At 40.9% G+C, this 27,643-nt stretch overlaps 1 protein-coding gene across 2 annotated transcripts in view; it reads right to left on the reverse strand.

The window, feature by feature from the left end:
* Window positions 1-322: 322 nt before the first annotated feature.
* Window positions 323-27,643, reverse strand: part of rasa3 (RAS p21 protein activator 3) — a 46,048-nt gene continuing 18,727 nt past the window's right edge. The window contains exons 4-24 of one of the 2 annotated variants that reach the window (XM_075449738.1): window positions 27,398-27,492; window positions 22,047-22,123; window positions 16,078-16,158; window positions 15,905-15,977; window positions 14,979-15,052; window positions 14,785-14,889; window positions 13,190-13,346; window positions 12,938-13,086; window positions 12,009-12,123; window positions 11,782-11,856; window positions 11,569-11,692; window positions 10,869-10,975; window positions 10,515-10,592; window positions 10,278-10,385; window positions 10,017-10,090; window positions 6,822-6,928; window positions 5,399-5,481; window positions 5,104-5,312; window positions 4,912-5,015; window positions 4,636-4,819; window positions 323-4,332 (exon numbers count right to left, since the gene is read on the reverse strand). In XM_075449738.1, the coding sequence (XP_075305853.1) occupies window positions 4,284-4,332; window positions 4,636-4,819; window positions 4,912-5,015; window positions 5,104-5,312; window positions 5,399-5,481; window positions 6,822-6,928; window positions 10,017-10,090; window positions 10,278-10,385; window positions 10,515-10,592; window positions 10,869-10,975; window positions 11,569-11,692; window positions 11,782-11,856; window positions 12,009-12,123; window positions 12,938-13,086; window positions 13,190-13,346; window positions 14,785-14,889; window positions 14,979-15,052; window positions 15,905-15,977; window positions 16,078-16,158; window positions 22,047-22,123; window positions 27,398-27,492 (2,228 nt within the window). In that variant the 3' untranslated portion in view covers window positions 323-4,283. The remainder of the gene's footprint in view (window positions 4,333-4,635; window positions 4,820-4,911; window positions 5,016-5,103; window positions 5,313-5,398; window positions 5,482-6,821; window positions 6,929-10,016; window positions 10,091-10,277; window positions 10,386-10,514; window positions 10,593-10,868; window positions 10,976-11,568; window positions 11,693-11,781; window positions 11,857-12,008; window positions 12,124-12,937; window positions 13,087-13,189; window positions 13,347-14,784; window positions 14,890-14,978; window positions 15,053-15,904; window positions 15,978-16,077; window positions 16,159-22,046; window positions 22,124-27,397; window positions 27,493-27,643) is intronic. The other variant, XM_075449800.1, reaches the window with a different exon arrangement.

Genomic DNA, 27,643 nt, shown 5'->3' on the forward strand with positions numbered 1-27,643 from the left:
TGTTTTGATTAAGTCAAAAATCTTGAGCACAATCTAAAAAAGATGTTAGGACTCAAAGTGAGCAGTTCATGAGAGGAAATCTCCCCCAGAATCCTAAATTTGAAGTTGTTCTGTTTAGAGGAATAGACCAAAATTCCTGCAAGTTTATGTGTATAACTGATTAAGTAACCCCAACTGTTAATTTAGAGTTATTGCTGCGCAAGTGGATCACAGCAAATACTGAAAGCTAAGATTTGCATACTTTCACTTCTCATAGATATTGTATCACATTAATCAGTGAAATAAATGACTACTATGATACTTTTTTTTCTCATTTAATCAATTAGACTTTCTTTATCCAGTTGAAGGGGCTTGTGCATCAGTCTGTTGATATTTCAGTTCATATTTATGGAGATATTCAGAATATTTAGGAGGGTTTCATAAAGCTAAGTGCACCACCGTGTGTCACATCAAAAGATATGAATGAATTAATCCATACAAGGCAAAAGCCTGACCCCAATGTCAACCGCACCGCAGATCTAAACACAAATAGAAAACATCCACTGACTTTTTCTCAGGATCATCTTCGACTGAAAAAGTGAAGCTTGAGTAAAGCTGGTTTGAATAACAAATGACACAGACAACACATTTGCATTAATATTGGTTTCATGAAGTTATTCAGGAAAAAAAACACATCACATTTTCACCATTCATTCAGCCGCTTTATGTACACATTGAACACACAGTTATTTTTAATACTTTTAAAATATTTGTACAAAATACACTGTTCTCCCTTTATAATATGCATCTATCAGAAGAGGAAATTTACTGCAAAAAGTCAGAAGATGTGAAATGTTAAATTGGGATATTATTGCATATCATCTTTATTGCATAATTCATTCCCCTTTGGTGGACTTCGGGATGGGGGAGGTGCTGTTACCGTAACTGCTGTCACTGCAGCAACTGAGCTGATGTTTCTGGGAAGGTTTTACTGGAAAATTATGATGAATATCAGTTCCATACACCTGAGGAGAGTTAGTTACTGATGGAAAAAAACACTCATCAAAGTTTATGTTCCATCAGTGTTGTTATTGTACATAAAATGCTTGGGGAGAATAAATTGGCAAAGGTTTCATGTGAAAAAACTGAGGTTCTATACAAGGGGGGAAGGATAATACACTGCATCAGGCCAGAGTGGAGAAACAGTGTCTTTAGTATAAGTACAGGCAGTGGTTGTTTTAACAAGTGACACTCTGTCTGTACAGGTTGGGTCCTTTAACTCAAGGTTAAATGAATTTGCAATAAAACCCATCATTTCATTCACTCATGTTCACACTGAAAAACACATGCACAAAACACACACATTTCAGTTATTCAGTTCAAGATTTGAAGAAAAAGATAGAAAATAGAGTCAAATTGTTGACAACCTTCCTTAAAGTTCAACATATTGGACAAAGAAACACGTCACTGGAATAACTGCTTAACTGTTTTTAAAACAGCTATAGGCTGAGATAAAAAAAAAAAAATACATCTAAACAATTATATTTTTTTGTTTATTTTTCAAAAAACAACTGCAAAAAAGTGATGACTGGCACTGATTGAGATTCTGTAATCACGGTAACACCCATGAGGCTACACACGCGTGTAATTAGTTTTGGAAAATACAAAATTTGCCTCTGGTTTGTAGCGGTGGCCACTGTCGCTGTGACTACCACAATACTTCACATGCACTTGTTTGGCAAGAGTGAGCGTTTTGTGTCAATAAGTGCGGCTGCCTTTGGAAAGCATGGAGGACGTCTGGTTAACAACAAAAAAGTCCTGTACCTTTAGCTGATTCTGAGTTTCCACCTGCTAAGATTCACAGCAGAGGGCTTTTCAGAGGAATGCATAAAAAAAAGTGTTCAAACAGAGGAGGAGGAAGGGGGATGGGGGCATCTTTCCCAAAGTAAGAACCCACAGAACAGAAGAACCACACCAGTAGGGCAACGCAATCCGTCACACACAATTCAATTAACAATTACAACTTGAGATGAAACTGGTTAAAATGTTAGTATATGGACTGATTAGAGGCTACAAACATCCTTATTCAACAAGAGGTGCTAACACATATCTCTGATTTGTGATAGTAGGTGTAGCTTGGCATTAGCTACTTAGACAGAGTGAAACAATCCTAATGGTGGATATGAGAGGTAAGCATTAGCCCCTCTTAAAGCAGAACTTTTTTGCCACTGTTAGTATGCGCTGACGGTAATATGAAAGATTCAAATTTTTAAAAACAAAATCCTTCCCCCTAGTGCTCCAGATGCAACTAAAAATAATCTGTTGTGAGCCAGGAGGAGTCGCTAATGTGTGTCAGTCACTGCCACTTCCAAGAGTTGCCATTATATTAGATATTAGCCTGTTGAAAGCAGCTTCCTTTGCAGGGCGGAACTCTGGAGGCAGAGCTGAAGCACAGCATAGAGGAAGGGGGGAGGGACGTGCAAGTTCTTCATCCATGGTTACCAAGTTCTGCTACAAAAGCAGCAGGTTTTCCAAACACATTATTATAAAACACTTACAATAAAGTGAAAGTAACTTTTTCAGAAATGAATGTATGTGCTCATGGGTTGTAATGAAGGTTAGACTTTTCCCCCAGTAAATGGGCTCCAGACTTTCAGAAGGTTGGGTCAGTGTGTTGCAATTAGTTTGTGGTAATAACTGAATTATTGAGCCATTCAGCCGTTCTGCTAAAATGCCTTCTGCACTGAACTGCATTTTATCCAGGTGTTCTTCCATTGTTCTGCATTGCTCATTATTGTAGAGTAAATAGCGAAGGATGTTTGAAGATAAAACCTGAACATTAGCTTACAGCGGAACATGTGGCTGAAGTTGTTACCTTGTATGTTGGATTGCAGAGGTGCTTCTGACAAAAAAAGAACTGGATCGTGTTCGGATTCTTCTAGTTCTGCTTGGGGAGCACAGAACCAACTGCTCAGTGGTGCATTTTGACTGCAACACCACTTTGATACTCCAGATAAGCGGCACATTTGTTTTACAGGGGTTTAGTACATGCTAGTTTGTGCTGGCCATGCTGTTACGTTTCTTGCATGGATCCAAGTGGTTCTCGCTCAGGCCCAATAATGTTTTAGTTTCTCAACTAATTTGTTTCAGGTTAAAATGCCTGAAACTTTGTGAACAAGAACAAAAGCCATTCTTTGTTAGTAGAAGAGACTACTGAGTGTACATCGTGGGCACGTTTTTCACAGGTTAACCTCCTCACTCCCCTTTGTTATCTACAGGAACAGGTTTTGAAAGTGGACATGAGAGGCAGGTAAAGAAAACAGCATGCTTTTCCTTTAACCGGCGAACTCACACAGGAGCAAATCATCCAACCACAAACAGAACAAGGCTTAGGACTTGATGATTAAGATTAAAAAAAAAAGAGTGCTACAACTGTGTGTGGAGTGGTTCCTATTGCTAAGATCAGTCTGCTCTAGGCTGTGCTTGGTCCCAGCAATCCCTTCTTGTGTCCCCTCAATATGCACGTCCTTCCTGAGGTGGTTGAGGAACAAAGCAGAAAAAAAAAACAAGTGCATGGGGACAACACCACCCAAAAAGGGGGAAATTATAATCCTTCCTTCTATCTAAAGTTTGGTCTGTCAGACTTGAAATACAACGGAACATTTCAACAACAAAACACAAATCAAAAAGATAAAAGAAGCTTTTTGAAAGTGTGCTGCGAAGCTTGTTCATCCATAGATTTGGAGGCGATTAAAGTGCGTGTTGGTCACTGTCAGAATTGTCCAGTGAAAATGTTCGTTCTCTCGTCACATCACAGAAGGGAGACCCCGACAGATGGGTGCATGGTGTAATTATCTCCCCATTCTGATCCCTCCTTTCCTCCACAACCATTCTTTCGCTTTTCCCGCTGATTTGAGGTCTGTTTCTCCAAATTTGGAGTGATGCACACTGAGACGCTGCACAAAAAAAGTCCATCTACACAACACAGCTCTTTCAGTCTTGCAGCCAAGTCTTAAAAGTTATTTTCTTCAGACTGAACAAATCAGTTAATCAGGTGACACTTGTCGCCAAACAAGCATCTTTGCCTACAGAATTGAATATTCTGTAAAAAAAATATTTGGCATGGATTCACCTGGTTTTCTTTTTACCTTGTTTTTAAAAAAAAAGATTCAGATTTCAAACTCAACACCAGACACAGAGCTGTGTTAGGGTGTATTTTTTTCCACAGTAAAGTATGCTGGTTCTGAGCATAATGGAAACAGTATTCAGGGCCACTGCTAGATAGAGTAGGTGGAGCGCTCGGACTACTGGCTGATGTAGCACTGAAAACTCTTGTCTCCAATCGGATGCTCCCTGAGAAAACACAGAAAAAGATGGTGTTTAGTTTCAGGTGGTGAGATCAAGTTGAGGTCAAAATATTCATACAAATCTGAACCAAAAGCTGATGCAACACGGCCGCTGTGAGAATCAATGACATAGCTCACAGTGGTTACTTGAGACGTTAAAAGTGTTGTTCATGCTCATGAGTAACAGACACTTGTACGACTGCACCACCTGGTGGCTGAAAAAGGAAGTTGCTCTTTGATGACCTAAAGCCAGCATTGCGCTATAAATAAAGTGAGTGTATTCTATCCAGGCTACGAACAAACCACATACTGGCTGCCTATCTTTGTCTTCTTGAACTTGTCCCGTTTGTACTTGGTGTGCTGCTGCTCCAAGGTCTGCACAGCTGAAACAATCTGCTTCAGGGTTTTGTAAGTCTCCTGGGGGTCATCGATGACAAAGCTGGAGTACTCCTCCTGTTCGGGCCCATCGTACACAGACTTACTGCCACATGCCTCTGTAGGGGAGGACAGGCAGCAGAGTAAGAGACTAAACAAAAGAGGTAAGATGAAAATAAACTCAGACAGGGCGGAAAACAGGCAGTCAGACCTTGCATCTTGATCAGTTTGGTCACGTATGTGCTGTAGAGGGAATAAATCCTTTCGGTTTCTCTGTCTCCATCTACGTCCAGCTGGATGTTTGCTGGGAGACCACTGAAAATAGAAGCAGACAGGCAAATAATAAGAGGGAGAACAAAGGAGAATAATCTGATGGTGGATGGATTCTGACAGCTTTATGTACCCAGTGCAGGGCGTACACCCTGGGGCTGTATCTGCTGAGAGCTTGCAGCAGAGCCAGTGGCCATTGAGGTAAGCTGAAGGATGGTAGGTGCTCAGGCGTTTGCGGTTGCATTGGCTGACTTTGGTCAGGATGTCAATCCAGTCACGGGCCTCTACGCAGTTGTTGGCCTGGATGTAGAGCGCTCTCTCTGGCTGAATAACCTGGAACATCTGGAGAAGGGGGAAAAACAGACAGCAAGTGAGCGGAAAAATCTTCATACTTGAAGTAGTATTTTGGGCCAAACAGCAGCCCTTACATTTTTCATCTTGAAAGACTCTTCTTCCAGCCTCTCAACGGCCAGGATGTTCTCTATGGGAATGCTGCATAGAGCGCCCTCGCCTGGAAGCAAAAGGAGACACATTCACAAATGAGAAGTGAAAAAAAAATGTAAAAGAACCTGCGAGGATTACATTAATGAACTAGAGTATCAAATCTGCAAAGTGTTAAAGTGTTATTGATCTTGCAGAGACAAGCCGACCTAAGAATATGCAGGGGTTATTTGGCAAATAATATACATAAAAAATAAGATTTAGGAATTTGCGGTTCATTTCTGTGTGATTATTCTGTGTGATTCTTGTGGTTGACTGGTAAAGAATGCACAACACCTAAAAATGTCTAAATCAGACTCATGTGTTGTCCACTTATGACTGAGTTAAGACTCTGAGCATCATTCAAGGCTTCTGTCATCTCTCTTGGACCTTCCTGTTAAACTTCTGCTGAACCAACATTTATGGCACACTGTTCAACAGCCTCCTCTGTTTCATGCATCTCTTACATATAAGAGCAAATGCATTTATTCAATTGCCGTCCAATTATTACCTTAGAAACAAGACCCCAGTTAATGCTCGTTCAAGCATCAATTCACTGGTTCCAACTAATGTAGATTTAACTGTATAAACTACATGGTTTGGATGGCATAGATTGTAGAAAAGTCCAAGTTTATTTTTAAGAAACAAAGAGTCATATACTCAGGTTTAAGCTGAAATTTAATTTGAGTCTGGTGAGATATCCGAGGACATTTGTCGGTGAGAGTTTAAACTTCCATGTCCATTCATGCTCAACTTGTCAATCATCCTAAATTCTTCGCTTAAGATGTCGGGTTCAAAATGACGAGTATTCCGGCAGAGTTTAAGACTATCACTCTATAAAACTGTTGCAAAAGTTGCTTAAAAAAGCATTTTATGTTTCATTCCTCTACTTATAGAGACAGAAATTATTGTTAAAATGGACAAAATTCTATACACACACACGCACATCTATATGTATATATATAAAGGTACATATTTTAAACTTCACGTAACTTCAAGTAATTGTTAGTATTTTTTAGACTGTGGCTTGCAAGTTGTCTTTACCAGGTTTTGTTTTTTGTTTGACTTGTCTGTCCATTGCACTGTGGGAAAACCTCAAACTAAGGAATTTCAGAATAGCTTATGAGCATGTTTTAGCCTGAGCTTGTTTGGATGCATGAACTTGCTGCCTCCTCAGTAACTTAATGTCCACCACATGTGTTGGATGATGAGTGTGCAGACTAAACGCTCGCTCTGCAGATTCTCTCCCCCTTCTCCCCTTCCTGCTGATTCTATCACAAACACACACACACGCACACACACACACACAGACACGAACAGACGACGCAACAACTCGACTGCAGGAGGACCCGGTGAACCCTCTGACCTCACCTTTGGTTTTGTGGTAGGTGAACTCGTGGTTGGTGAGGCGGAACCATCTCTTCTTGAAGTTCTTAATTCCAAATCGGTTTCTTCCCTGCGCCCTCTTTATCATAAATCTGAGGAGAAATGGAAAATACAAACACTTCTGAGAACAAGAACAGCTCTTGTTTGACACAGATGTTTAAATAGAACTGGAACTTTTTTCATCCAGCACATTCCAACCCTTGCATTTGTGTTCAGTGCTTAAATGGTGTATAAATAAGTGACTTTACATGAAATGATTTGCAGACACTATTTTCTTAAAGTGATTCCTGTGCCGTCAATAGTTGGTATTTGTCATTCCACTGACATGCTGACATTAACGCTGCTGTAACTGTAATAAGCCTCAGTACAGCACTCACAGATTTCAGTCTATGAGTAAAAAAAGGAGATGGGTCAGCGCATCAAACATACCAGTGCTGTTACACATTTTACCCAGTTATCTGAAGCGAATGCATAAATTAATGGACTGCCCTTTTTACCAAATCATAACACAATTTATAAACTTAATTCCAACCTTGAAGACAGCCACTGATTTCAGTTTTTTTCCCCCCAAGACATTATATAAATGAACTTTGAGGGGACTTAAAGCACAGAAGAATTCAATTCACTTGATGCAGTCACACACATGGGGAGCATGTGTTGATGTGTTAAAGGCTTCCCTTGAGTGTCGGCTACAGAAAATGTTGATCTGACAGATAAACAACCACTGTGGTATTTAAGGATTTTAAAACTGGTCTTGTTCCCGAGCTGCAGTCAGTGTTGTGGTCTCAGACCAAGAAAGCTCTGGATTTCTATCTACAGGCCAATCGGGGGCCTTTCTGCTTGGATTTTCTGAGTTTTGTCTGTGTTGGTGATTCTAATCCGGCCCTGAGTGTTGTCTGTAGTTGTCTGACAGTTGTCTCTTTATATTAGCCCTGTGGCTGGCAGTCTGCCATTTCTGGCATTTGATCATTCAAACGAATAATATGGTTTACCGGGTTAGATAAACTGGAAATGAACATAATCATCAGATACACCTCTTTGGGTTTGATTTTGTGATGACGTCTATGGATGCAGCATTGTCGGCATGCATCGAATATAACCTTAAATAGTTAAGAAGATGCGGAAGTTCTCTCATTTGCAAAGCCAAGATTTGGTGGGGAAGCATCACTACTCTCTGCTTTGCGAAATGAATAAATATTACTATAAAGTGATTGCTTGAGAAATAACCAGATGCTAAATATAGAATGAAATTAATCCTTAGTATCAGCTCTTTGCTTCCTTTTAAATTTTTCTAATGTCCATGAACACAGCACTTTTCAGTTTGCTTTGTTTTTCTTTGAACCTGAACATAAATAATTGCGTGCAAAAGCCGCTAAGTAGTGCACACCTATCCCTTTGCTTCACGAAATAAATAAAACCAATGGCTGGAACTGCACTGGAACGGGAAATCAATGTATACAACGTTTTAGATTTTGAAATGTTTGACAGCATGGTAAGGTAAACACTAATTTTGTTAAAACATGTAAAACCACTGGCATGGGAGAGTAAACAACAGGATGTCTCTGTTTCAAGGGCCAAACTGGAAGAATTTACAAATACGAATCACTAGGAATGTAAACACGTAAGCAACTACCCTCCCATATGAACATTTGTAGTCCCTTCATTCTACAGAAAGATCTGATCTCACATCTGACAACTATGTTTACGGCAGTGAAAAAAAGTCAAGATGAGGGCAGATATGATGTCCCAGAAATGTTTGGTAGAGCTACCCCTGCTGTCATTGTTGCACCAAGCGTGTCTGGCGAAGTGAGGAACGAGACGGGCCATCAGCACTAGTAGCACCTCCTAGGTAAGCAGGCTTAAAGGCTAACACTTCACTTTACTCAGTCACAGTAAAAGGCATACACTTTCAATGCATTATGACTATAAACCATCGCAGAGTGAAATTTTGATCGTACCTTTAAAGGTTGCTTGTATGCAGGACAGATATAAAGTAAAGTGCAGCTGCTTCTACAGTAGCATATGATGTTGATGGGAGAGAAAATGTCCAGTTGCTTTTCAGGAGGTGGGGGGTCACAGTGCAAACACAGGAGGGGGGTCACAAGGACAAAGCCTTTACATGGAGAAGCTCTTACCTGCCCTTTGTGCCTTTCGGCCCTTTCCCATCAACCCTCTTTATAGTGACTTTTACACTCCTACGCCCGGTAGCAGAAACAAAAGAGGGTGGGAATGTTGATGAGTGAGGCACTGGAACAACTACGTTCAACTGGAAGCTCTGCTTCCCTTTAAGCCTCATTAGTAATACCATTAAATCAACAGCCCATTTGATGTTGGAAAGGGGCTCATCTTCCTGCCTGGGATGCATCTTTACTTTCACTTTGTTGCAACTGTGCACTTTGGGTAACGTATGCAAAGGTGAAATCGGCTCACCACTCACTTTGGTGTGTTCAATATAACACTACACTTGGCAGCTGGCTATAATGCCTTTGCAAGAAGACTGGAGAGAGACGAATGTAAAGCAACCAAATCTACGAAGTTCACTGCATACGGCCTATGTATTATTTACTAAATCATCTAAAACATCTCCACTTTACCTCCTGTAAAATGGTCAATGAAAGGACTGTTTATGCATTACAGTCAGGTCGTTGACTAGCCTTAATAAGCTACTTTACATGATATTAGATTATATAGGACAGATCCTATAAAATCACATGAATTCAAAACATTTGTGTTCAAAAAGTATGTTGGAGTGAGGTAATGTACTGTCAGGCATCCTGCCTTCTGTGTTTGTCTTGCTCCCAAGTTGTCTTTGTCATATGCTGCTCCTAATTACAGTTTAAATTAGGAAGCCAGCTATAGCATCATATTTATCTACAACACTTCTGAGTGCTCTCAGGCCTCTTATCAATCATCCCCTGCCTGCTGTCATGACTTAAGATAGAGAAAATATGGGAAGAAAACCCTAAACAGGTTTGAAAACAGAGAAAATAGCTGTGTGGTTAACAATGAAAAATAGGGCAATATTTCAGTAACAGACAGTTTCATACATTCTGTGAAGTAACCTATAATCACTTCTAGCGGACCTGCTTGGAATGGCTTTGAGAGTGATGTCTACACATTTTTATTAGGATTGTTTTTATTTCCATGAACATCAAGATTAACAGCAAGTTGGCCCCTTACCCTTCTTTGAGCATGATTGGTGTTTCAATGCTCTTCTGATCCCATTTGCCAGAGGTGGAGATCAGGTCCAGGAACTGCAGAGGCAAGTGAAGGTGGTTATTTATCAAAATAATCATTGTGGTATTAACTTTTGTTCACTTTCCTACACCATACGGCTCTTCTGACACATCCACACTTGTTCAAAAACACATTAACCGTTTATGTAAGCTTATCTTTACTCAATTAGCATACAAGACAAAAATGTTTTGAGTGTCTACTAACTTGCAAAGATCCACTGCATGGTGCACTCACATTTTTCACAGCATCTGCATATTTCTGCTCGTTGAAGTAGTCGTAAAATGCGGCCATGTATGACTCTTTGAAATTGGCCTTGGAGATGAAAAAGAGAAAAAGAGGTTGGCGAGTTGTGCTTGAATTTAGCACTTTGAAGCATACAAGACAAGGCTCAGTTTGGTGACAGGGAAATCACATAAAAGTGGTTTTAGCAGAGAGACTCACAGATTTAGATTTGGCGAGACTACCCAGTGTTTGGATCGTCTTGGAGATGAGGGTGAGGGTTCGTGAGGTGGCAGGATCCTACAGACACACAAAGACATTCAATTATACATCGTTTTCTCATATATGACCACACATTGAAAGAATTTTCTTAGTAACAGAACTCGGTTTAGTCACAAAAATAAAGTCAAGAATGAAAAATAAACGTCAGGTTTTAAGCAAAGATGGATGAGAAAGTTCTGAACGATTCTAACGTGTGAGACAAAAAAACACACACAAAAATCTGAACAATTTCAGCAGCACTTGCTTTCAGATGCACATATGCATGTATACAGTATAGGTTATGTGGGGACTCACTGGATGGTGGGGACGCAGGTGGAACAAGTTGGGGGAGAGGATGGCTGGAGCGAAGAAACGCAGGAAGATGAAACTGCTCACTGCCGTGTATCGGACATCTTGGTCAACTGGAGAGCAGAAAATGCAAAAACGGGCTTTTCAAACACATTGTACTTAATGAATTATGTACACAGACAAAGTACTGAGTGAACCATCCAGAAAAAAAGTCACATTTGGTTGTCTATCGTCCTTCTTGCTGTGAACTGTATGACACTTCAGTAGAAACATTGATTTTGTGAATATGGAGTTAAGTGGTCCATTAAAAACGTCGACCAAGTTAGCTAAAATAAATGTTTTTTGGAGTATTTGCAATTAGAAACTGTATGTTTTCTAATTTCATGTGGGATTAGTAAGACACAGTTAAAAAGGCCATTAGGTAAAAGTGGCAGTTCCTCCCTTGACTGCAGCACTCAGAGCTGGCCAACAGGAGGCACCGTTAGTCTGGGAGAAACTCTTCTCTGTTGTACACACAACCTTAAGGAGTGTGTGGGATGCTTGAGGGGTTTTAGGACTGACACAAACAGTCTCCCTGTCATCTGCAGTGAATAGAAAAAAGTGTCTTTGGACATTTTACTCATCCTGTTCTTCACTGTCCTTCATTTCCTGTTGCTTTTTACAAGCTTTCCTGCATCTCCCCCAAGTTCTTCAGGAAGTCAGTTACCTTCAAAACGAGTGGCAGCGGACTCCCTCAGAGAGAAGAAGATGTCACACATGACGGTGGGACAGCGAACGCCAGAGGTGGTGATAACGTTGAAGATGCGGTCGACATACTGACGAAGGTTTTCCTGAAGGAGGGGAGGCAGTCCAGAGGTGTCAGATAACACAAGAACCTCATGCACACAAACACACACCAAACATACGCTTTGGTTCTTACCCTGTTTGTCTCCAAATTTTCCGACTCTTTGAGCTTGACTGGGTCGATTTCACAGGATTTGTGTTCTGTGCAGATCTGTGATGATATAAAGAAGCATTAATGTAAACTATTTGTGACGGATTTTCTTAAATATCCTCAGGGAGAGACAAGTAAAAGGTTTGGCAAAACTGAGACAGACGTCAATTGTGTGTTTAGGGAAAATGTATGGGCATGTTGTAATATCTTACCTCATCTATGATCGGCTTAAGTGTGACTTGCAGATAGTGCATCCCTGCCAGCTTCATGGTCTCATCAATGCACTTTGAAGTCAGCGAGTTTCCACGGAAAATGGTGTTTGGATCCCTACAAAAGGAGGCACTGACTGTTTTTTAGGGGGTACAACTCCAACAGCTTTTTAAAATGAGAAGCCAAAGCCCACAAGATGAAATAAACAATCTACCCTTTTAAAGCTGCAGTCGGCAAGTTTTCAAAATTGCGAGTCTAAAGTCGGAAAATTCGAACTGACACAACTTTCAGGTCCCTCCCCCAACCTCTAACAAGCTCCGAATCGCCCCCCAAACCCCTCCCCCTCTGTGGACGAGGTTGTGCACGTGAGTTCACACCAGTGTGAGCGCACACAAGCTGGGGCAGACTCACGCTCAGCAGCGTGTGCACAAGCTGTGATTGACAGGTAGGATTCCTCCACCCTAACTTGATTGGTTAAAAACAGCCGGGAGCGCTCGGTTTTTGCAAGCATGATTACAGGCTTCAGAGGGAGCTTCAGATTTTGTTATTTTTCCTAAACAGCCTATTTAATATTCTACTTCCAGAATCCCATGACAGTTCAAGCTAATATGACTAAAAAAAAGTTGTCGACTGCCGCTTTAATATCCAAAGTAATCTTATCAAAGTGGCATCTCCATGCTAACCTTGTGCTTATTCCAGTGCAACCTGATTAGTATCTCTTAAACTAATAATGTCAACAGCAGTGGTTCAATCATATTGACCTGATTTGTTAACGTAGAAATAATTAACATTTCCAAATATACACCCTTTGCGTGTCTTCCACGGAATACATCTATGTATATTTTTGAAAAACAATCTCAAAGCTGCAGCATTGGTTGTGTAAGCGTCACTGAGTTGGTTTCTGAGGTCAAAGCTGCAACAAATCACTCACTGTGTGCGGTTGACTTCAGCATGGGCGATGGCGCTGATGAAAGGCACTATTTTGCCATAATGAAGAAAGAGACGCACGAGTGGAATGGCAGCTTCCTGTTTCTCTCGACACACCTCTCCTAGAATATGAGCGGCGGATGCCGACACAGGCTGAACAGAGACCGCAGAGAGTGAAGCGGTTAACAATGCAAACAGCGGGTTTTGCGAGTCAAACTACAGTAAGTCTGAGTACAGTGGGGACATGCTCATGTACCTCAACATTAGCAGAGTGCAGCAGCAGATCTCTGAGGGGAGTGTAGTGTTCGGAGGGGAAAACATGGTCCTCTGTATAAACAATGTTCAGACGCAGAGAGCCAAGCTCTTCTACCTTCACGGACTTCCCGCCGTTCTCCCTGGGCTGCAGAAAGTACCTGAAGAAAAATAGGCCGTAACATAAGAACAAACGAGTGGCTGACATTACACTGACATTACTACACTGATAAGCCAAAAATAGGGCAAAAATTAGCTATTTAAAGCTGCACTAATCTATATTTACTCAATATTTAATCAATATACTCATCCTGCAGTTCCACTTCTGGCAGTGAGAAAATTACGTACAAACTGTTCCCAGAAAACAAATTCCAAGTCACAGGTTACAGGTTCCTCGAAAGTTTGTTTTGTTTTTACAGTTTGTTCATCAAGAACGTTTCTCTGACATGAATATAATGCCGATTTGTAGATGAATGTCTCATTACCCTCCGAACGTATGCAACAACGACTATGATGTCGGGACTATTGGGCACACCTTTTTCCAGAACTTTTTTTTTTACACTCTCTTGTGAATGAACATGGACTGTGCTTTAATTGACTGATACTAAAATGCTATTTTCAATGTGCTTAATTGTGAGAGGTGAACCTGTATTTTCAGTAGATTTTATGGAAATTTTATAAATTTGCTACCCCTGGTGAATAAAGCCTTGAAAAAGAACGAATTCTTCCCCTGTGGCTTATTTCTTATCTGGAGCATCACAAACCTTCACAGGTACTTGATGCGTTTTGCCACAATAAGCTCCGTCACACTTCCAGCAGCTGTAGACTACAACCAATCTTTCCACACCAGCACGCCAGCAAAGTAATGTTGGCACAGTCGCCAGATTTAAAATTTTGATATTTAAAACTCAAATGCAGAGCGATTTCGCTGGTTCAGTCAACATCTTGTGAACGTGTTTGGCAAGGTTTTAAATGTAAATTAAGTTCTATAGCAAATATGCTGTGAAAATTATGGCTTTATATGGCTTTATATACAACTTTATTATTTTAGGTCACACTCACCGCTATAATAAAATAATGATAAAATTCCCAGAGATAAAGCTGGGGAAAAAAATACGTAGGTAGCCCAACACCAAAGAGTAAACTGTCACTATTAGCACCACTCTGGGGAACATACAGAGTTTTTAGCAGCTAATGCAGTAGTTGGTGGGGCAGAACGGAGATAAAATTAAGTCAGCCTTAAGATTATGTCATGTTGCTCGAGTCAACTTGATATGTGGGCAGCATCATTACATAAAATGTACTCAATTTATTGTCCGAAAAGATAAATGAAAGAAGAATAAATCATTTTTCAACTCTGAGCTCTAGCAAATAAACCTCGAACACTTCTGGGCCATCGTTGTTGAAAAGAGCGTTTATGCTCCCGAAAAGTCTAATTTAGTAAGGTAAAATTGTATAACTATATAATACTTTTGTTGGTGTTGATGCTTGCAGCATTGATGCCACTGTTGTTGCTATGGCAACATTTGTGTTGCCAACAATAATGAAACACAGCCTAACAGCATCAGGGGTACAGTACAAAGATCACGCTCCTCTCACCAGGCATCGTGGACTCCAACTTGACTAAGGACCCGCAGAGGAACACGTACACCTCCAAGGAACTCATCCCCAAACTTCAGGTTGCTGGCGTTCCACAGATCCACCCTGAACACCAACCACACAGTGATGTTCAAACACGTGAGAACATTTAAGGGATGCCTTGTTCAGCTCAGCTAAGACAGCAGCTAACTCACCTCAGAGCCAGTTTATCAACATCCTCCTCTTCAACGTCAAACTGTCGCTTTGTGTAGCTTAATGGCCGCGTAACCTAGAAATGGACCAAGAAGAATTTTCTAACAATCATTCGGAAATGACTGGATTTGACGTTTTGCCTGAAGTTGTCACCTTAGGGTCAGTTGATAATTTACAGTCGTAAAAACGGGCGAGTACATGACAGACATGATAGATGAGCTATGTCTGTGTGAGGACCATCTGTATGTGTGTGCGACACAGAAGAGGGGATTCGGCCAGAAAAGACTATAGGGTGTGTGCAGTGGTGTTCATGTGGTAGTTAGGAATAAATAAGACAGTCTTGTCAGTAAGAAATCAATGGGCCGGATTGTTTGGGTTGTCTGAATCAATCATACTCTTGTCCTGCTGTCTGCTGGTGCTGCAGCGGGGAGGCCGGAGGGAGGAGCAAATCAAAAATGTCAGAGCAGAGCTGCAGTGAGCTAAAGGCAGTGTGGAAGAGAGTGTAAAAATATCTACTGTAGAACTATATAATAGTAGGAACAAATATCCCCTGGGACTTGACGTTCACGCTTCTGATGTTCTCATGTCTCTGGTTATGCTACGTTTTCTAACTTTTATCAGATGAATCTCATTGTTTACAAAAGGAAATCCTACCAAAGGACTGTTTTTCATCCATCGCATGTGTAGATGAATTCATTTGTATAATATTAAAATGAAGCGATTCAGTTTAATAGTGGCTAAAACGATATATATAAAAAATTGTGTGGATACAATTTGGTGTTTGTATGTTTCACCATGACAATGTCCCTGCAAACAAAGGCAGAAGCCGCTAAGATGGTCACAGCAGCGCTCACAATGACTGCCCATGGTTTTAACTGACAGCCAACATGAAAAAATGGCTTTAAAGGTGAAGTCAATGTTTAACTACCTCAAAATAGAAAACCTCCTCAAACTGGGGATTGTTGGTTTTCCTCTTCACCTTGGTCTTTTTGGCTTCTGACCTGAGGGAGAAAAGGAAAAAAATCAAAGACAAAACTAAATGTTTATCCAAATGTGACCGTGCGATAAACTTTAAACATTCAGCCATGAATGAAAACTTACCTTGAAGGACCTAGCAAGGAAACAGCAGCGTAGGGATCACACTGGCCGTTTACAATTGGAAGACCTTGGCACTCCAACACTCTGCAAAAACCAGAAACGCATCAGCACAAAAGTCTACATGCTTCTCTCACAATTTAAATCAGGTCTTAATGGGTTAAACAAGCCTTAAAACAACGGCAGCCCAAAAACAGGACCTGAACAAAACGTACTCCAAAAGTCAGTTCGAATGTACTTGTCAAGGGCACTTAAAGCGCCATTGACTGTATATTATCATCCAAACAAATGGTTAACAGCAAAGGGTCACAGACACAGTCAATTCCTATGAGAAATGGGACCCAATCCTACACCTCTGCAAAGCTTTTAGTTTTATCAGCCCCCACAGACAGTCTCAGTGCTGCCATCAACCCTCCTGTACAGCAGAATACAGAGGATGTTCCCAGGAAACCAAGTTTATGCTACCTGCCGAGCAAAGAGATGAAGAAAGGGGGCGTGTATTTCTGAAAACCAGTGCGGGAACTTCATAATGTTGTGTTAATTATGGAGGTTCTCAGACTCCTTGAGCCCAATGTGTCTATATTATGTAAAAGAATGATAATGCTCCTTTACCACACAGAATTCACTCTGTAAAGTATCAAAATATACTCGCAATGCTTAGAAACTACAAAGTCATGAAGCAAGAGTGCATCTTCCACCAAAGTCACTGTAATATTTCATCATTTTGAAGAAAAGGATCTGGTTCCACTCTACATTTGAATGTGTTTTTCAAATCTTACTAACTTTACATAGATTTTGAGGAAATTCACCTAGATAGCTATCTATAGATGGATAGAAAGATGATCTTTTACTTATTGAATACCAAACACAATAAAACTTTGTAACTCAATTTAAAGTGCAAACATAGGAAATGATAAATACATAATTTTACAAGTGAGTCAGTCATTAAAACAGTGAAATAAAAACAAGATTTAAAAACTGTTTTTGACATCATACTCCTAAACACAGATAAACAAATAGCAAGTTTCAACGACACTCAACTTTTATTTTTTACAATTCTCCTGTTCTCAGTAAAATGTCCACCCTGAAAATGTCTCTTTAGCTCTCTCTCTGCCCACTTTTTAAAAAATGGATTACGTGTAAAGCCAAAGTATCTCAGAGGCAGGCGCTGACATCATGCACTGGTGACCTTTTTTGCAACCAGTGTGCGGTGGTGACGGTGGGGTTGGAGGCCCGGTGTATGGTAATTTGCACCACACCTCCCACTGGAATACTACTTTTAACCCCACATGTTTATTTGAACTATATGTGTTAAATAGAACCCAAATTTAATTTCTGTCTATACAGCTGACCTGCTGTCCGATGACATCATGCTGTAAGGGGATTAGCACCCAAACAGCAGGACGAATCACTTCCTGTGTGTCACGCTGATGCACCACCAGTCACACCACATGATGAATTACACAGCAAATCACAGCGCTGCCCACAGCTGAACTGACACACATGCAACAGTGTGCATGTGTGTCCCCTGCTGGCACACACACTCACACACACACACACACACACACACACACACACACACACACAGGTTCCTAATAAGGAGTAAGGAATGGGCTGGGTTAAGCATTGCTAATGCCAGAGCACTTCCTGTCCAGTAAGCTTGTTTATATAACCCCTGCTTGGCCTACAATCCAGCCCTCTCTCGGTCTGTCATCACTGCTGTGAGCTCTGACATGCCAGACAGTGGCGATGAAGCAGACGTGTTTGTTTTAGTCGACATTACTCATATCCCTTCTGAAGGGATTTCACTTAAAGTTGAAAAAACAAAAAAAACATATTACATCATAGCCTCCCTGCCAGCCCCAAAAACCTGCACATATAATGTGGATGTGATCACGAGTCCCTGTCATTATGACTGTACAATTAAAGAATGAGAACAGGGATTTTTTTATGAAGGGATGCCTCTTGTCCTCATTTGTACTCATGGATTTGCACAATCGACCATAATTCTGTCTGTCATAGTGTTGTCGTGAGAGAAGAAGTGTATTGATATTTTATCTTAAAGTCATGATAAGATGAATGTGAGTGACACGGAATATGTGAAAAAAAAGCTGTTCGCGCTAAAGCTTCTTTATTTGACTCATGAGGAAGTCGTGTAAAGTCTGAAACTCCGTTTCCAGAGGAGTCATTTGAGTCAGTGACATTTGTGGTCTAAAGTTTGAAACGAAAACGAAATCTGAGGGTGTGCAAAGCATCTCTTGAAGCCCGAGGCTACAGTGGCTGTCACTTGCAGTGCCTCAAAACAAATTGTGATTGGGCAAGTTGAAATGCATATAACACCGAATTAAACCTGACAAGTAAGTAGAATGTGGGAAGTAAAAAGAAGAGCTGGACCGAAGTTTTGGATGAAATTTACACAACAATGAGAATAGCTGTATAAGTAATCAGATATATGCTGATATGAAGGCTCTAATGATATTGCATGCTCTAATAAAAAGGTGATACTTCTGTTTCTTAAAAACATCCATAAAGAGTCTCCAATGTTACAGAGGTTTGATGTTTAAAGGTATACTAAGAGATTGCTGTTTGCTTCCCCAAAGTGGGAAGTTGAAACTCAGAATGACATCCTTTTCAACCTCATGAATAAAGTGTTTACAGCATTGGAAGTCTTTTTGGAAAGCCTTACTTGAGTTTCTGAAAAGGAAATGGGAATTGTGCCGTTTTCTTTTCTTTTTTTTTAAGTCTGAGATTAGAAAGTGAGAGTTCCCAGTTGCAATCGAACACAACCTAATGATAGCAGGGTTTCAAGAGGTGAAAGACAGTCACAGAACAAAGGAGTAAATCAAAAAATAGGTGTCATTTCCCAACTGTCTCACCACTGTTGGGCTTTAAAGCACAAATGAACATGTCAACACCCAGACACGACCCACAGGGGAAACTGCAGCTGATCACTATGTTTTAAAAGTAGTCTCACTCGCATGTTGTTATCAGCTGGAGTCCACACACCGTCTGCTCAAAGGATCTCAAACTCAGCAAAATAAGAAGAAACAAGGAAAATACCAGCAGAGGACTCTGTCTCTGTACAGAAGCACACCAACACAAACTTCTACTGGATCATAAGACATGATTGTGGAGGAATATTTTGGTGTCTGTATGTGGATTTAGGAATATTTTGCTCAGTATAACTTTAATTAGAGAAGTACTTGACTATATGTAAATAAGAATTGTTATGAAAAATAACAGTCTTAATTAATTTAAATCATGATCTTAAGAATATTTTGCTATTGCTGTTGGAAGCAGTGCCTATTTAAATTTTATGTACTGTTGGTTAGTTGAATCTTAAACATCTGTCTTTTTTCTGCGATATACCAAAACTTTATGCATTACGCTTTTATTTCAAAGAAATGAACTCCTGCTTTTAACGTAGTATTGTCATTGAATGCTTTACATTGATTGACTATGGAGGTTTTGTACTTCCAGAGGGCCTGAGCTTGAATTAGTGATTGTACCATTGACATAGAAAAAGTTCAACTTATTTTTGTACAAGTTTGGTGTTCAAAGCTTTATAGCAAACAGTAACATTCACTTTCAGGTAAAACCAAAAAATTTTTTTCTAAAAAGAGGTAGTGCAAATACAGCATCAAATTGAAATAAACCTTGTTAATGTATCCATGTCAAATTCATTATATGTTAGAAGACATGTCATTAGTTAATCAAACATTCAGCACCATGGCTGAGCACTGTTGCCTTGCACTGGTGGCATACAGCCTCAGAAAGATTGATTCAGACAGCCAGGGTTTCATAATCAATCTCTTCAGCCAGCAGGATGGGACTTGTCCAAGCTGAGGTTTGGGAACAAGATTTTTTCACCATTAGCAACACATCATCAGCAAAGTCAAGGATGAGTATCTGCAGCCTGGCAGGCTGAGCAGATACAGAGGGGGCTAATTTGCACATTTCAAAATGAAAACCCCACAATGCAGTTTTAGGGTATCAAGGGATCATTTGCATGAAGAGAAAACCTCTAAATATGCAATTTTGACAAGCAAATATTTTTAAAGGTTTAATTGATGCAAGCAGAGGGAGCTAAAGGCAGTCTGTTCTCTCTGTCTCAATCTGCTGTGATCAAACACAACTCAACTAAGGCTGTAAGAGTTGTGAATGATCATTTAGTCTGTAGAGCTGGATGCATGCAGATCTCTTTCTCTGCCTCTGCCTCTGACACACACACACACACACACACACACACACACACACACGCGCGCACTTCTTTCTAGAGAAATCTGACTAGATGACCTCCTGCTCTCCACTCTAAGCTCCTTACCACCAATGTGCTCTGGGAACAGAGCCATGCTGGCTTACCATCTGAATCCCCCGTTGCACGTTACAGAAGATGGGATGCCAACAAACACAAAAATAAGTAATAAATCTTGGATCATATCATTCATCCCCACACAAGTTAACTTAGCTTTTGTGATTACTATCACACTTTACAACAAATGCAGACTCCATGTTTTGGGGCGCAGTTTTGACTTCATGACGTCTACATCCACAGTGTTTTGATTCACACATTGAAAAGGCAACTGACTAAACAAAAAAGCTCAAACCTTGAGCTAACTCACTGCCAGTCAAAAGCTGTTGCCTGGCAACAGGCCATGCACCACAGAGGTGGAATAAAGCGTCCTGCACTGAAACCACCGCGATACTTCAGATTAAAAGGTTTTCTTCTTAAGCATGACATACACATGCACAACAGCAGAAATCCTGCTGAAAAATTTCCAGCAACATCTGGAGTCAGAACAGCGTCGATGCTGATTACAATCGGGTTTTATAAATTGGCAAACCGCAATTTGCTAAAAAGGGTTTTTGTTCGCTTCTTTTTAAAGAGAGGGTCCTTGTCTGGCTCGTATTGTGCACGTGCATGAGGACAGGAGCCCAGACAAATGCAGTGGAGCAAGCAATACACATTCCTCCAGACGGTTTCTCACTGATCTGCAGTAAACAGCAGTAAGACGAAGAGAATGCTGCAATGTGCCAGTGAGGGTAAAGGAAAAGAAAATTGTCTGAAAATTTGCACATAGTAGCCAAATGTTAAATACAACATTAAAATGTTGCAGAAAAGACAAAACAAGCTGAAAATGCTTCCTTTAACTGATTTGGAGAGAACGAACTTGGGTGCTTTGTGTTTGTTTGTTTTCTTAAATTCTGTTAGCGTTTGCATAGTAGCATCTATTCTTCCAGGGGACCACTTGACTTTTGTAATGACAAAAACATTACATACATATAGCTTACATGTCATGACACACCTTAGTAATGTCATAAACTATATGTGTTACACATAAAATAAAGAAAAAACAGAAAAAAAAGACTTGTTCTGACTGAATCCCTCATACCTTAACAGATATTTAACATTCTTTTTTTTTTTTTAGAAGCCCTTAAAATCCTTGTCATAAAGTTACATTATGCTCAACTGTAATAAACAGGGTAGAAAACTTATTTTTTTTAAAGTGCCAGCTGGCTTAGACATTACTGTGAGACACATTTTTTATAAACTAGTTATGAAAAATTATTCTTGTGCTTATTAAATTTCTATCCATTTTCATCTCCCATTATTATGCATAGTGACAACTTTTTTCAAAAAAGACAGAAAGTTTTTTTCAAAATGTTGCCATTTACCACAACTTAATACTTCAAAATACATATGCAACTGGAAAAATGCCGTTTTAGTGTTTAAGTAAGAAACAACGAACCCACGCAAAAACTTTGGTTTGTGTGCCATCATTTTCAAAGATTAAAGCAAATTATCATAAAGATGTGCTTTATAAGTAAACTCTACAATATCCACGTGATACAGCGATATAGAACTGCTAAATTAAAGTCAGATGAGTCCAATAATGACAGAGGCCACTATAATATAACATATGAAATCATTTGAAATGAGAAAACAAGGACAAAGTGTGTGCTGATAGCCTCACCGTGTGGCCAGTTTGTGGTTGATGACTCCGCTATCAGTGATGACCTCACTCAGACGCAGCTCCAGGTGCACTTTTCCCTGCAGGGCACACAAACACAATCCAATTTTCAATTTGCTATATGTGTACAGCATGTGAGACAAACTTGGTTTCTTATGCAATAAGAACCATTTTTGCTGAATCTAACTGCATCGTGCAACCTAATCCGATCCACAGACATGTTTTGAGTTCGCAGAAAGATCTCAATCTATCAAGCTGCCTGAAAACATAGCAAATAAAAATAAATCACTTGCAGTTGTGCAGATATTGGTTCATACATCTTATCTAAGGCCAAAAGGCCCAATAAACCCTGTCTGAAACCGAAATTCACAAATGTGAACAAGTGGCAATCCTCCACTGTCAGGCACAGAAAATAGCTGGGGGCTTGGATGTCATGCTGAAGATATCTTTTTTCTGAAGTGATTGGATTAATGACATAATGACAGTGTACTGGTGCAGCTGTCTAGAAAAGCTTCATTAATTAACAGCATCAGTATGCAAACTCACAGGCGTAGCTCATTCTGGGCGATTCAAACGGAGGGAACAAACACACACACTCTAGCACACACATGTGCACACAGGCCAAACAATGTGTCCTCTATTGAAAAGAGAAGAGAGACACTCTATCTTCCTACTTCATTTGATCCATCTCCTTCGCTTTTCTCTCTGTGCTCTGCTTCTCTCACACATCCTTCCTCTCCCGGCTCCTCGGATGAATGTGTCTCTGTTTCAGATCGCTGCTCCGGGGCTACACACACCCATCTGTCTGCAGATGTTACTGCTCACTGTTCACAGTGTCTCTCCCTCTGTGTGTGTGTGTGTGGGTGAGTGACACTGCTGAATAGTGAATGGTCGAAAATATTGCACATGTAACAAAAAGCGTGTTGGATATTTTCCAATAAGGCACTCCACACTTGATAACTAGAAGCTTTGGAAATTACAAGAAAGTCAAAAATGAAACAAAAGTAAACATTGTTTTGTTTCTGTAGAGAATGACAAATGGGTTCCTCATATGGTTAATAGGGTGTTTTTAATGCTTGCACCTAGAAACATATGGAGCAATTAGCCAAAACATTCAGACCACTGACAGGTGTTGCGAGTAACGTGTCATCCAAACCAGCATCCTGGTATTCACATGGATGTTACTTTAGACTCTTTAACACATCCATTGCATCTTATATGGACACCCTGCGGAGGAAACTCATTTCGGCCGCTTGTATTGGCGATCTCGTTCTTTCGGTCACTACCCACTATCGAAGTCCACAAAACACATTTAGACCGGTTGAGCGAACTCCCATGCACCCTCCAGGATCCTGCCGAGGGTATAGAGCTGGTCTGCTGTTCCACGGCCAGGACGAAAACCACACTGCACCTCCTGAATCCGAGATTCGACTATCCGGCGGATCCTCCTCTCCAGTAACCCCGAATAGACCTTACCAGGGGAGGCTAAGGAGTGTGATCCCCCTATAGTTGGAACACACCCTCCGGTCACCTTTTTTAAAGAGGGGGACCACCACCCCGATCTGCCAGTCCAGAGGCACTGCCCCCGATGTCCACGCGATGCTGCAGAGGCGTGTCAACAAGACACCCCTACAACATCCAGAGCCTTGAGGAACTCAGGACGGACCTCATCCACCCCTGGGGCCTTGCCACAAAGGAGTTTTTTAACCACCTCGGCAACCTCAGCCCCAGAAATGGGAGGCCCCACGTCCGAGATCCCCAACCCTGCTTCCTCATCGGAAGGCGTGTCGGTAGGATTGAGGAGGATGAAAGACATCCTCGTTAACCCGCTGCTGTTCCTCCTTGTAATTCTGAACAGCCCTGCATCGCTGTGTCCTCACATCAAGCCGGTGTTGCGGAATCAGCTGAGTTACGACAGCATTGTTGGTCAGAGTGCCATGTTCTGCAATGCCGGCTTGATGCGTGCAAGCACACACGAGGCTGGAATACGCAACAAAGGCGCATCAGTCCCAGCTTGAAAAGGCACATGCGAAGGAGACTTTTGACACCTGCCACTGTTCTAAACACTTTTTGCATACCTCCTCCACCGTGATGTCAGTTTGAGGTGGTCATCCGGCCTCCAAGTTTAAAAGCCTGCCCAGAAACCAACCTTAATGGGATTTGATGGCAGCAGTGGGAAGCAAACCCAATCTAAAAAGACCCTACAGGGCCCAAAGTGAAAGTCCTGGTACATCAGGAGCACAGCAGTCAGTGCTGACAACACTGTAAATGAACACTGCATTCCCCTGCTTTACCTTTAAACATCGGAAATTAACCTAACCCAACCTCCAGTCCACCACCTACAGTGCCAAACAACTTGTTTCAGACTGGTCTTCAAATGAAAAAAAAATCAAATAATTTTTCCACATGGATGTATACACAGGTTTAGGCTGTTTTGTAGATCTATCAAAAATGATAGGCTGAAATATTCAATTTGTGAGTATTCAGAACAAATATACTCTGGTCAAGTTTATTACTAAAAATGTTCCTCGTCATGCTTTGATGACTTCACTATTGTATGCATTTTCCTAATAACATTCTAAATATTGCTCCACTTAGAATGAGGTCTTGCACTTAACGGTGCACATCAAAGTGAAAACGACAAAGAGGTTGACAAAATAGCGATGACACCTCACCAAGTGATGTCAGGTGTGCAAGCTCAGAAGATACATATCGACATGTTTATTGATAAAGTATACTCTAGGTCCAGCCTAACTGGTCAGGCTACAGGAAAACGTGGATGCAGAAAAATAAGGGCCAATAATTGAGTGCTCAAAATCTCAGTTTTTACATTTGAACGAGGCAAAATCCTGATGCACACAGCCCGAGAGAACATAATAGACACTCCATGAAAACTATAAAGTTCTGTTAGCTGATGATTCCCATCCAGCTCGGCTTAGCTTGAATGTTTTGTCCAGGAAGACTGGGAGAAGAAAAGGAAAAGATGTGCCAAGCTTGTACAGTAGGATTATTCCCAATAAAACTTGAGGCTATCAAAGCAATAAATGAATGATCTGAATACTTTCCAAATTTGATATTTTGGTCTTTCATTTGATGCCTTTCTGTAATTGTGGAGTACTGTGTGCATAATCATAAAAAGAAAGACGCGATTCCCTGCTGAGTCAGAAACACAACAAAATGTAGAAACCCTGAAAGGGTTTAACACTTTCTGTAAGTGCTGCGTCACAGCCAGATGTCCCTTGTTCGTTCAGGACCAATGGAAAAACTGAGTGAGTGTTCACGCTGTTACCAGCTGATGACGGACTGCGCTGTAACGAAGGTGAGTACAGGAGACACAGACAGCCAGGTGACTTTGACCCTGCAGACTTAAATGTTTCAGGTGCACACACGCTGTGTTTGTTTGGGCTCTGCCCTGATTCCGACATGCAGACACAATATCACGCAAATAAATCTAAGCATATCCTGTGTGCAGGGTGAGTGTTTGGGAGAAGCCTGTTTTGATCTGAAGGAATTCAGGACATCTGAATTTCAGTGGCAATATTGAAGCATCATCATCAACAAAATATGTTGAAATTCTAATAATAATTATAATGTTAAAGTTAATATACGTAACTGTCTGAACCAGTATAGTCCACAAAGTGAAGTTGTGAAGTCAACTAGATGTCATCCATGAAGTTATTTTACTGGTTTTGAGTTTTCCAGATTAATTCTCGCATATAATTTTATTAATGATGATTCTTTTTTTATACAGCGCCACCTACAGACACATATAGTTGAATACATGCATACTTACATAGATGAGCACATGTAAACATATGAGCATACCCTAAAACGCCCAACTGCACACTAACATGTATAAAATAACAAGACAGTGATTCAGCAGATCTGATTAAACAAGGAGGGTTGCGACTTGAGACTGGGTTGAGACTGATGATCTTAAAGGTCTCAAAGCTAGAACGGGGAACAGATGAGAAGCCTTGATCAGAGGATTAGAGGGGCCAACAACTGGATTGTGTTAGATATGATGGCACCAGGCCCCCCTCATTCATTCAGTCAGCAGAGCGAGTTCTTCTACTTCTAGAAGTCCATTAGGCACAGTAGGAGGCAACTTTTTTCATGAACATGTCCTTTTGACAACGATCCCGTGGATGAAGGTGCAGCATTATTGCGCAGAGAAATAAATATTTGTCGGAGATGGTTATCAGACCGCGCATAGATTTTTGCATTTACAGACAATTATCTTTTTGAGCGGGACCATCAGAATGTGTTGGGACAAAAGAAAAAAAAGACATAAAAGACAAATAAATATTTGTATGAATAGGCTTAAAAAAGAAATATATAGGCCTATTATATTTTATAAAGACACTCGTGTCTTGGGGTGGATTCCCTCCGGGGATTCCCTCAGCCACTGCCCTCCCGTTAGAGGTGGCGGTGCTGGGCACCACCCGTTTTACGGGCATCTGCCTTCTTTCTGTTGGCTGAGAAGAAGTCTGTGTTAGTTTAAATAGGCTTAATTATTTAACAGAACATGATATAGATAATGACTCTAAATTGTCCTTTGGAGTGAGTGTGAGTGTGCATGGTTGTTTGTCTCTATGTGGCCCTGTGATGGCCTGGCGGCCTGTCCAGGGTGTACCCCGCCTCTTGCCCATTGACCACTGGGATAGTTTATGTGTGTGAAAACAGCATTATGTTGGGAATAAAATAACTGCACAGTCAAATAGCCACTTAATATTTACTTTACAGTGTAAAACATGATCAAAATGAGGTACCTCCATGCCGAGGTCTCACCTGTTTGAACAATGTTTTTATATTTCATCTTAAACTTCTGCCAAGAGCGCTTCTCCCCCGCGAGATTGCACCTAAATGAAATAAATGAATGGGCTACCATTCAAGCAGTTTCCCTGTAATATTATTGTGATTGCAAAGGACTACATTTAAACTTACAGTTTTGCTGCTGCAACGGTGTTGCACTTATTTCTAAAAACGTATTGAAACTCGCCGTATGAGCGCATTAAGATTTCCAATTCGAGGTTGGTGAAAAATGTAGCCCCTCCTCTTCCCCGTTGCCAAGGTGACTCGTCGAATCGGGGCTCCATTGATGCTGGCTTTTTAAAGTTGTGGTGCACGCGCTAAACTCAAGGTGAACTTACTCAGAGTTGATTAACCTCACTCAAATCAGCGTTTCTGGAACCAAAAACTCAGGGTTTTCTATCTCAGAGTAGATCAACTCAGAGATCAGGAATAGACTCAGAGTTGGTTGAACCTGCTATGTGAAACGGACCCCAGATCATTTGGAAAAAAGAGTGACGCTGTGTTTTGATAGAGTGATTGTGTGCGCTCTCTGTACTGACCTGCACCTCTGAGTCAGCGCTGACAGGCTGCAGCTGGAACCAGGTGTCTTTCCCATGATATTTCTGCAGGTCCTCTTTCTTCACGGCGACCTTGCCTACGCACACATTAATACAGGAAGACAAATGAGCTCAAAACCCAACTCACGTTTTTGCTTCCTAAAAGCCTACGTGTTCTGATGTGAACTACAGAAAGCTTTCGACAGACGCCCAGGCACACGCTCACATGCCTGCTCACGTACTGTAAAC

Source organism: Odontesthes bonariensis, chromosome 1 (assembly GCF_027942865.1).
Source record: "Odontesthes bonariensis isolate fOdoBon6 chromosome 1, fOdoBon6.hap1, whole genome shotgun sequence".
Classification (NCBI taxonomy): Eukaryota; Metazoa; Chordata; class Actinopteri; order Atheriniformes; family Atherinopsidae; genus Odontesthes; species Odontesthes bonariensis.